Source organism: Ammospiza caudacuta, chromosome 3 (genome assembly GCF_027887145.1).
Source record: "Ammospiza caudacuta isolate bAmmCau1 chromosome 3, bAmmCau1.pri, whole genome shotgun sequence".
Taxonomy (NCBI): domain Eukaryota; kingdom Metazoa; phylum Chordata; class Aves; order Passeriformes; family Passerellidae; genus Ammospiza; species Ammospiza caudacuta.
Genome location: NC_080595.1, coordinates 91,531,128 through 91,543,149, shown reverse-complemented (window position 1 = coordinate 91,543,149; position 12,022 = coordinate 91,531,128). Strand labels below are relative to the sequence as shown.

General features: G+C 40.6%; 1 protein-coding gene across 2 annotated transcripts in view; it reads right to left on the bottom strand.

The window, feature by feature from the left end:
* MLIP (muscular LMNA interacting protein) overlaps positions 1 to 12,022 on the bottom strand; it is a 103,658-nt gene that overhangs the window by 18,436 nt on the left and 73,200 nt on the right. For both annotated transcript variants that reach the window (XM_058801920.1, XM_058801921.1), the window contains one exon: positions 8,080 to 8,205. In XM_058801920.1, the coding sequence (XP_058657903.1) occupies positions 8,080 to 8,205 (126 nt within the window). The remainder of the gene's footprint in view (positions 1 to 8,079; positions 8,206 to 12,022) is intronic.

The following is a 12,022-nucleotide window of genomic DNA, read 5'->3' as shown; positions in this document are numbered from 1 at the left end:
ACTGCAACACTTGTATGTCACTCCTTTTTCTTCAGTTGTTATGTTGCAATCAAAAGGAAAAGGAGCTTTTTAAATAATAAAACTTTTAAATAATGTAATTATTAAAGTCTGGGGAGTTTAAATAAGAGCAGAAACACCTGGTGGCTGGGCAACAGAGTGGGGGAGGAGAGGACAAGAGAGATAACAAGGCAAGTAAGAACAGAATCAGCTCAATGAAGTGGACAACATTTTTATTTCAGAAGTGGCCTGTGCACAGATATGAGGAGAGAGACACAACACCTTGGTTCCCACTGCCTCCTTCTATCAAATCTTAAAACCACATTGTGAAATGATTTGGGACACAGGTTATGTATTTCATCACTTCAAACAGTTATAATCAACAAAAACTGCCTGGTCTATCTTTCAGCTTGATCTCTGTAATTTCATCACCTATGGAGATTCAGGTACTTCAAAAAAACCAATCTGGCACTAAGTCAAGCCTGCCTGAACAACACCACAATAAGCATTTCAGATCAATAGAGCTGATATTATCTTATCCCCTGAGCCAACAAATGACATGATCCTGGCATTAGGTCCTCACCATATCCAGTCTCCCTAATATAAGACATAGGTAATCGTTTTGGTTGTTTCTATTTCCCATTTCTGAGGGAACACTGGTTTAAGGTAATTTTTTAACAATAGTGGAGGCGGAGAATAACTTAATTCAATGTGACCTCCTGCCCCTTTTCAATACTGCATTTTTAACATATTTAGAATGGTTATAAGAATTTATACCAGCTGGTTTTGCCCTCTAGTGGAAGGTGAAGCAAAACACAACACGTAATTAGAAACCTTATCGCTCATAGATTGACCCTGGGGACACTGACCAAGTGTTTACTGGGTGGCTGGAGAGACAGCCGGTGAGTCACTGCATGTTATTCCTTATCCTAAAGGATGGCAAGTGGAAAGGGGAAAATCCAGGAAACTAACAGAGAAAGTAGTCCAGGTTTAGTAGAGAACAGAAAGAAATTCCCATGCTGTCAGGATGTTGTTTACAGAATGGGTCTAACTGTTTGAAATGTCAGCACTTGAACCTGTGTCTGCTGTGCTATGTTTTCTGCTGCTGCAAGTATTTATGACAATAAATTTAATAATCTCTTTTAAAAAATATTACCTTAAGACTTTAGTTGGGTGGTACAGGAAATAATAGGCAAATATCATTAGGAATTTTATCAGCATATACTGACTCAAATGTTAAATATTGATTATGAAAACAAAATCAAAATTAATATTCCTTTGTTTATGAGTGTTAATATTATAGACCAAAACAGAAGCATAAAAAAAAAATCTAACTGATGAATATTTGCTTTTGAGGTGAAAAAAACTCTGTTTGTATTAAAATAGCCCAGTATTGACATCTGATTATTCTGTTTGCCAAAGAACAGCTGACATGATATACCAAAAAATTACACTCTCTTAGTTACCTTCAGACACCTTTTTCCTGACTTATTCACTTTTCTATTCAAATTTCTGAGTTTTTAGCATTGTTTTCATTAGCAACAGTAAACACCCATTTTCCTTATAAAGCAATGGTTTTATTGGTCATATGAACTATTTGTTTGTTCATGTGAATGCCTACAATGAACCAGGAAACTTCTCTAAAATATTTCATTGTAAAATCTTTTCTGCCTAAGCAAATATGTCTGCCCAGTTCAGTAAAAATTTAAACAGAACTTTTGTTCTGTTTAAACCAGTCTCTCATATGGGAAAAGGTGCTTTTGTTCAGGTTGTCTCAAAGACAGAGTGGAAGGTTGATTTTAGTTCTAGTTTTATTCCTGGTTCATCCTTATAAGTGGGTAAAATGGTAAATTCTGTAAATCCCACGGGATGGAGGGGCCAATATCAAACACTACTGACATTACCTATTAACCTAAACCATGCTTCTAGAATGGGGAAAGGCATTTCCAGGTTTTTCTTTAGAGCCTGACAGCTGATCAACATGTATCCTCTGCAGAGATTACACATTTTTCCAAAGCAGTCTTGACTCCCTGTCAAACATGCCTGAAACTAGTGACACATATTTCACCCTGGTACTTCCCCTGAAGAGGAAACCAGGACACAGCGTTAAATAAACAGCACCCAATGCCAACATTTTAACCTCTTGCATCCCAGACAAAGTACACTGTACAGCTCAGAGTGGGACAGTCTCTCCTGGAAACAAGGTTTGATCATTTCCAGACAGATTCTGCGTTAGAAAAAGAGGAAGTAGAAGAGATACATCTGAGAGGTTTCAAACAGCATATTTTATGAACTTCCACAACTGATGCTTTTCTAGGGCAAGGAGTCTCTTGAGGTACTGTAAATATCTTGTGTCAGCTGCTAATCAAAATACTTCAATTTAGGCACAAATTTAGGCACAAATACTTCAATTTTCACCTTACAAAGCTCATTAGCCAGCCCTATTACCCACACGCCTTGGACTACAGAGATTTTTGTCCAACTTCTCCAATGCTGTTGCAAAGAAGATAAAAATGTCAGCAAGAACATAATTCACTTTGCACTGGCAAGAGAAAACTGCTTGTCAGGATGACAGAGAGAGCCACTGGAAAAGTCTGTATTTCTCTCAGATTTGTCTCCCTTTGCTCAATCACCAAGGAAAAAATAAATACCCCATTACTTTAGTGAGGGGAAATGTTAAAACTAATCTTAGCATGAGGGATGAAATAGATTACTACTGCTTAAGAGAAGAAATAGTTTGAATGAAAAGTGGTGGGAGCCTGTCCTAGCTGGTCTAGAGAAAGCCAGACCCAACACAAGCCATGTCAAGGAAAGGAAAAGCTGTAATATCTCCAGGGGAGCTGGACACACAGGCTCATGTGAGATACATCTCCCATAGCTCTTGCCAGCACTGAATCCGAATGACACAACTGAATTCTGTCTAGAATTAAAAGGATAACAGCCTACACAGATCCTGAATCACACTATACTTGATGCTCACCTTATTGTACAAAAAGTTGTGTCTGTAAGGGCTATAAGGATTCTCATGAACATCACACACAACAGAAGTGGCTGAAAGTCCAGAGTTTGGACAGTCAGTGAGGGAGATGGAGGGAGGACACAAAGGGGACTTAGCTGGAGGGATCAGTTTAGTTGGATACAAAGGGTGTAGGAGACAATTATCTATGAAAAAGAAAAGTAAACAGAAACAAATTAATGGGTGCAGGGAAAAAAAAAGAAGTCTGGGCAGAAAGCAAAGTGCTTTTCTTGCACCATTTTATGTCTCCTAGATCTTGATGGATCCAGCAAAGGTACTCAACTTTCATGCCAATACAATTGATCTACAGTAAACATTTTGATTGGCATGAAAGTGCACACACAAAAACCTGCAGTAGATATCCCATTAAACCACTTATACTTCGATTGACTGGGGTCTAGTGCAACTCCCTTCTGCAGCTCAACTGGTGCTCAAGCAACAGAAAAGAAAATCCCTAAAGGATCCTGTGCTAGGAGAAAATCATCATGTTTGGGGAATTTAATAAAGCAGGAACAAAACCAATGTAAAATGTCTGAAAGGTACAAAAGACAGCTGTATCTGTATATGAGCAGGAGCACTCCAGGGTTTTTAGCAAGACTCCAACAAGACTTTTGAGACATTTAGGTGTTAAACCAGTGAAGGTGCATACACAATAATTTTTGCTGCTCTAAGTTGTCAGTAGTTAATAGTGTTTCTGGTTAAGAAAACCCAATATGTATGCTCTTTTTGCACCTAAGGATAAAACCCTTTTTAAATAGAGACTTTCAAAAGAATTGGGATAGAGTCAAGGAGGCATACCCAGGTTTTGGCACACATCTGGCACTTAGATTTTGTCAAGGTTGACATAATACATCCTGGATTCTCACTTAGTTGGCTGGCGGTCTAGACCAGCAACTCACTGTGCTGTGCCTTTGAGCCAAAGAACCAGAAAATTTGTGACAAGAGCTGTGATTAGTTCCAGCAGAAGCTAATGCATTGCCCACCAAAAGAGTGAGCGTGAGCAAGCAGAGGATCAGAGCTGGGCAGCAGCCCAGCCACTTCACACCAGCCTTGCCTCCTGCCGTGCCTCTTCAAAGGCACCAGGCCTGCCCCTATTAATGCTAAACCTCTGCAAACTGGTCACACAGGTTCACACCAAATGGAGCTAATAATCATCCTTATCATTCTTCTTCCATTGCCCAAAGTAATTTATTTTTTAAATGACAAAGGGGTCTGTAAACATTCTTGCTAATAAATATTTACAAGCACATGAATTGTCTAACATTCCTTATGAATCATTTCATATAATTATGTAGCAAAATGCTTAACTTTCCTGCAAAAAAAATTGTTTCCCCAATTTCAAATCAAAATCTTCATAAAGCTGTCATATCAACACTGTTACAGATTTAGTTCCAGTTCCAGTGTATTTCATGGTTCTTTTTTGAACAAAGTGGGACATACTTAGAAAAATCCTGGAACGCTACTGACACGTACTAAGACGAAAAAAATTCTTTCTCATGATGGGAAAAATACAATCTCCAGTAAAGGCATCTAAAAATGTGGGAAGCTTAATAGTGTTGGATTGGAACATCAAAAAAATTACACTCTCTCTGTAAAAAGTGTTTGAGGGGTGGATATCCACTAGGTAACAGTAATACCAGTTCTACAGGCCCTCAGGGTGGGGAAAAAAACAAAAAGAAAAGGTGGCAGTGTATGCTAACATGAAAAACAAAAAGCCAAAATAAATTGGGGCTTTTCCTTGGTTTATAAATTTTATTGGCACATGAGTCTAAATCTATACACACTGTGCTCAGAACACAGATGATGAAAGATATCTGTGAGCTGAACTACGTCCTTTCCAGATGATCTTTGCTAATTTAGATATTTTTTTCTCTGTTAATTACTTTGGATTATCTGCGTGAGATCATCTACCTGTTAAACAAAAAACTATTCCATTCTAAAGGAAATTGACTTTTCCACGTAATGACATTTCTCAATGAAATAAAAAGCAAACAAGCTACTCTCTGGTGTGCAGAACACCCAGTGTGTTCAACAGAGGGATGTGAAGCTGAAGGTCAGCAGTTACAGCTGGCTGCATCATTATGTCTCAAACTGAATGTCACCCACACAGTCACCAGTGCTCAGTGTCACACTGAGAGGTTCAGCAGGGCAGGGAGGTACTGCAGAGGTCTAAGAAAAATCAAAAGAGGTAAATTAATAAATCTGATGCCATCTGGAATCACAACTACTCTCTACCCTCCTCAAAGATGCAGCCTGAAAGGGTCTGTCCTTTCAAGATGGGCTATGTGAAGGAGAGGCAGCAACGTTACCTAGAGAGGTTGTTGTTGGCAACAGTATTAGAAAGAAAGGAAAAGAAAACTCAGGGAGAATAGAAATGTAAGAGCTGAACCTCCCATGCATGACTGGGAAAATCTGCAAAGAAAAACAGAGAAAATCTGTAACAGCATGAGCACTTTGGCCCACAGCCACAATAAATGCCTCCTAAGTTCTTATCTGAGGACAGATTAGCACCAGCTCCTCCACAGAGAACAGAATGCCTAACTTCCAGTCTCCCAGTTTTATTTCCCAGCTCTTATATCCCATGCAAGCAGTTAATTTAATTTCCCCCAATTTGGGGGAAATATTGGTAGAAAGAACTCCCCCTCTTTAGAAGTCAGCCAGCATGCAGCCAAAAATGCTTTTACTGAGAGCAGGTGAAGGGGGAGAATGAGTCATTAGTCTTTACAGGCTAAAAACCCCACAGTTAGAGACAACCAGAGCAATTTTCAAGCTGTTGTCTTGGCACCAAGCCCAGTTCCACAGTCAGTGCTGCAGCCTTCCTACAGGCACTAAAATCCCTCAGGCAAGTTTCACAGGTGCTGAAAGACTGTGAACACCCTCACTTGGGCATCCAAGTCCCCTCCACCCACAAGGGCTATCAGTACCACGAACCTGCTCTGGGAGGCAGGAGCTGAAATTAAGAGCATATGCTGTCTTGTTTGGCACTTCAGTGTTTCCCTAGATCAGCATAACATTATACTATTAATTGTTCTGTGAGACCACAACGAGAATCATATAGCCATTTCTCACACAAACAAAACCAGTTTCTGTTAAGTGAATCCATTTGAATACAAGTCATTCAGAACAAAGATGTCTTTATAAAGATCTTCTAAAATAGCATGTATTTTACAGCAACTTGTAATATTACTTAGCTTAGGACAAAGATATCAATTTGTTAGTACTATAAAGCGTACAACATAATTTATTTACATAAAGGAAGCAAAACTGAACCTATTAATTGTGAAATCAACTTTTACGTCTATTAAAGACAATGCAATATTTTTTTGTTCATTTTAATGTGCAGCTTTCACATAAATAACTTTGCCTTCTATTGTAACAACAACATTAGACTTATTATACTGTCAGTATTTCAGTAATATGTGCCACAAGTAGTTTATAAAGTATAAGTTGATTGGTTTCCACAGCTTCAAATGTCATAATGCTTCAAGCCTTGGTAATAACTCCAGGTTTATAGTTGTCTGAAAAGAGGAAGTTTGGTATACTTTCATCAGTAAAGCTATAGCCAGTATAATCAGTGTCCAGCCCTGATGAAAGGGAGGTCGGAACTGCCCGTCTTTACAGGAAGGCTCTGCTGAGGTGGCCTAGGGCAAAAGCTCTATAGTAAAATATCCAGATAACTCTCCTGCTCTTTCATCCCAGGAAAAGGGCAGCACAGCACCCTGGAATCTGAAGGCTTTCATAAGTTAAAGCATGAATAACTCACTATCAACTCACCTGTAGTCACTGAACTCAAATATTCACTATCAACCTCAAAAGTTCAAAGTCAAACTGAAAATCACTATTTTTTATTCATTTTTTTCCTATATTTTATATAAACTCTACATTCTATGGAAACCTTCTGATGCCACCCATATGTGTTGCTGGAACTCACTCATACCACAATTATTTTCCTCTGTACTGCTGCAGTACTCTTGAGGAGTTCTTGGATTTTTCTACATCAAATCAGAGCTATGGAGGAATGGAAAGAGCTAAAATTAAATTCTTAATTAAATTCTGTTTTAAAAGGAAGAAGAGAGAACTGCCATTGCAAAAATGTCTAATATGAGTAGAGAGGCGTAAGGAGACACAGGAGTAAGAGAAATTCAGTTAGTAAGGTATTTTATTCACATTGTGTCTGACAAGAGGACTATTGGCTTCATTTTACTTCCCTCCAGATGGAAGATTTGGAACATACTGGATAGGTTAATAACAAAATCTTTGAGGGACATTCAGATTGTGGATCATATTTAAGGGTTTTTTCCCAATAATGGGCACAAACACAAATGCATGAGGAAAGGCTGTCACAGCCACTTATCTGGAGATTCTCTGAGATAATGCCTCATACAGGTCAGCACAGCCCAAGATGTGTTTTTGCAAAGTGATCCTATGGCTTCACGCAGAGGCTGTGGGAGAAGACAGCCTCTTTGCTGCCCCAGCATCACATGTGGTACAACTGTACCCTCAGTCTGTGGAGGGACATGGACATGGACCTGGGGGAGAAATGGACTGGGCTATATATGGACTGGGGGAGATATGGACTGGAGGAGATATGGACTGGAAGTGAAACAGAAACACACTGGGGCTCCTCTGCAGTCTGCCTTGGAGAGGAAGTTGTGAACCTTGCCCAGTCCTCACTATCATTTTCTTCAGAGAGGATTCAGGTCTGGGCCCCAGATGAAGGAAGCACTTTCTAGTAGATATGACCTAGATATCTGTTTGACAGGGAAAGGAAGGATTTCAACCCTCTTTGTTACAATGTTTCTTACAGACATCATGAAAAGCTCCTCTCCTCAACATACAGGTGTTTACATCACCAAAAAAATGCCCTGTAGAAAGCCCAGCTGCCCATCTCAGCTTGAAGACTTTCCTTTAGGAGCCAGGTGCCCCTTGGGGAATCATCTCACTTTGTAAAAAAAAGAAAAAAAAAAAAAGAAGAGACAGGAGCAAAACAAGGATCTATGTTTATTCCTTCATCTTTAGGGAAATTAGCTGAGGCTACAAAATCCTTCAGAGTGAGAGCTACTCACCTGCTCAATATTTTGATCACTGATTTCTTCAAGGTACTTTTTAAAAGGATTGGGTTGATAGGGCTCCTCCTTTTGCTCTGCACTCTTTGCTTTCACCAGCACGGGACGAATAACACCAGGTTTTGTCTTGACCCATAGCACACCCAGGAGAAAACAGATGGAAGAAGAATTACATAAAACACCTTATAATTTACAGAATATTTGTAAGACAAGTCAATTCTGGTGGGGCTGTACTAACTATATTTTTTTAAAAATTTTTAATTATGTGTTTCACCACCAAAATTATTCAGGTGTCATGCTGCCTGGACTACTTCTAATACAGATAGTGGGAAAAAGTGCCAAGAGCTGCTTTTAGCCACAGAACTTCATCACTGGCATGTGTTTATGACTGACAAAAAATAGCTACAGAGCTGTCAGACCATGGTTTGTGGGTTTTGCTGGCTGTTTTTTTTTTCTGGATGTTCAGCTGCAGCTTGATTAGTTCAAGTCACACTTTATGCACAGCCACACATCTGCTTTTACACTGGGCTCCTCAAAACAGTAATTATGAAGGAAGCAAGGACAATTTGTGATGCTGTTAACTTACACCCAGGCAGAAGCATGTTAGGAAAAGTCTTATTGGGCAATAATACCAGTGATTTTGTACTGGATTTTAGAGTCATAGAGTCACTGAATCACAGGATGGAAAAGACCCTTACAATTGTTGAGTCCACTCATAAACCTACTACTGCCAAGTTCACAACTAAACCATGTACCTGAGCACTCCATCTACACATCTTTTAAATACCTGCAGAATATTATGTCCAATGAGTGGAAATTTTAAAACAGAGTACCGAAAGTGGAGACACAATATTGATTTCAGGTACTGTAAATGATACACACATAGAATATAATTTTTTTTATTGGAAAAGGCCTCTAAGATAATAGACTCCCACCAATGACCTACCACTGCCAAGTCCACCAGTAAACTATACCACTAAGAGCCACATCTACACATCTTTTAAATTCTTCCAGGGATGATGATTCAACGAATTCCCTGTGCAGCCTTGAAGAAACTTTCCCTAATGTTCAGTATAAACCTTCCCTGCCAGGACTCGAGGCCATTTCCTCTTGTCTTATCACTACCTTGCTACAGTCTCCTTTCAGGCACTTGTAGACAGTGATAAAGTCTCCCCTGACCTTCCTTTTTTCCAGGCTAAACACCCCCAGCTCCCTCAGCTGCTCCTCACAGCCCTCGTGCTCCAGACCCTGCCCCAGCTCCACTGCCCTTCCCTGGACTCCCTCCAGCCCCTCAGTGTCTCTCTCTCTCACAGTGAGGGGCCCAGAGCTGGACCCAGCACTGGAGGTGAGGCCCCAGCAGTGCTGAGTGCAGGGGGACAATCCCTGCCCTGCTCCTGCTGGCCACACTATTGCTGACACAGGCCAGGATGTCACTGCCCTTCCTGGCCACTGGGCACACACTGGCTCATGTTCAGCTGCTGCTGACCAGCACTCCCAGGCCCTTTCCCACTGGGCCCCATTCCAGCCCCTCTGGCCCAGCCTGTAGCTCTGCACGGGGCTGTTGTGCCCCAAGGGCAGGACCCAGCACTTGGCCTTGTTGAACCTCATACAATTGGCCTCAGCCCATCTACCCAGCCTGTCCAGATCCCTCTGCACAGAACCCTCCTACCCAGAAGATCAACACCCAACTTGCAAACTGGCAGAGGGTGCATTAAATCCTCTCACACAGATCATCAGTAAAGATACTAAGCAGAACAGGCTGCAATACTGAGCCTTGGGGAACACCCCTTGTGGCTGGCCACCAGCCAGATTTAACCCCCTTCCCCACCACTCTCTGAGCCTGGCCATCCAGCAGTTCTTCTCTCCAGCTCCCTCTGAGGTTCCCCTGGCTCAGGAAGCCCCTCTTGCACCCCACTGCAGCGCTCCACTGCCAATCATGCCAGCACTGGAGCCACTCACCTCGGTGACAGTGACAGTATCTTTAAGAGTTCAGTCAGAAAAGTACACTTTTAGAGGATCTGATCAGCATGGATGTGTGATACCTATCATTTCAGACAAATTGGATTATTTCACCAAGAAAAAATTCCTTGGTTGTCAACCAGTGAACCAAAAAACTTGACTATTACCTTCTCAATTTAGTATATCTGTGATTTTTTTTTTTAATTCTTACTGTAAAATCTGACAAGATGGATTGTGGCATAAACTCTAAACAGAGGCTAAGGGATAATTTTAAAATAGACAGGTTCAGTGAGCCAAAAAAGGAAGAAAAAGTACACTTTCTCACTGGAATTTTAAAAGCAGTCAAGTCTTCCAAGATCCATGACTGAATTTAAACTTTTAAATGAGTCAGTTGTATTCTCTTCTGTTATGACTAACCCATAGAAAATAAGTGGTCTCTGTCACAACTGATGAAGGTAGTAACAACAGGACTGCTGCTGAGCTCCTTCTGTGGTTGCAGCACAGAGAGGCAGCTTGCCCAGCTGGGACTGAGAAATAAGTATTGTCACAGCTCCCCATCCTCAGTATCCAACTGGGTATAAAAATGCAGAGAAGAAACTTGATTCACTATTAGATTTATTTATAAAATAAATATGTATACTCAATAACACCCTGCTGTCTATTTATAATAGCAATACACTTCATCAGTCAGTCCGGAAAAAGAGAAGTTTACTATGAAAGTAAGCTTAAAATGATTCAGCTGAGATTGCTGGATGTAGTGTGTAAACTGAGTCATGGATCCCCTTAAGACAGGATCTGCAGGCATCCAGCAATGTCCATTGAGGGGAAGGTGCAGAAGGTGTTTTGTGCTCTGCTTCTGCCCTGGGAAAGGACAGAGCTCAGCCCAGGGTCTGAGGTGAAGGCAGCAGATGCAGGCATGAGCACAACACTCCTGGGCAGAGCAAGGCCCAGGGAGCAAAATATCTTCTCTTAGATTTGTGTTTTCTACTCTCCCTCCTCTCCACAGATTGGGGCCCTTTCATTTGTCTCATCAAGTAAGAAAAATATTCAACTGAAAGCAAAAAATCAGCCATGCAGTGATATTAATTTTTTTTAAAGAGTAGTAACTGTCAAGCTGGATCAAAAACATTTTCATTACAAAGATCAACTTTTTCAAAGATGCAGTGCTTATTTAATGAATTTCTAGTCCATATTTCATGACTATATCTTTGTAGGATTCACCAAAAGATGCTTATTTTTCTATCAATATTTCTGAAAAGCATCTGTAAAATGTCTGGATTTCAAAATAAAGTAAATTTAATAGGAAAGGTGCAGTTGCTATCAAGTCATTATTATGCAGACAAAGGACATGTGGTCTTCTGGCACTCCTCCACACCATGTAACCATGCAATCAAAAGCCCATTGTGGTACCTGAAATCATCAAGGATAAGCTACTCTCCTTTTGTAAGAAACCTCTTCCAAATGCATGCTGTAGAAATGCTTTTAAGGAAGCATTTTCTAAACAACATCATGTACTCAAATGCTGACTGAGTCATATGTTTATGTCTGACTCTGCTAACACTGACAGATATCAGCCAGCAGCCAGAATTCTAAACACTTTATTAGCACTCTGACAAACTACATAAAATCTTTGATCCAAAACTAAGAACTTGAACTCTTTCTTTGATGACAAATGTCACAGCTGACATACTGAGAAACAATTTAAAACTAAGTTTGCCAAGGGAATCGTTGGTCTTCCTACAACAACATGAAAAAATGGCAAAGGCTGTCATGGTAGCACTGGGCTGCCATTGTATGTGCACAGAACTTTCAGCAAATTACACAGGGCCAAAGCACAAGTTCCAGAACTGACCCATAATCATTGATATTGACCCAGTGCCAGGGCATTCTCTGGCATGGGTTTGGCCCAGGTCAGCAAATGCACAAATAGAAATAATCTATAGGCTGGGCTGGGGTGCCTCTCTATGGGCAGCATGGACAGGGC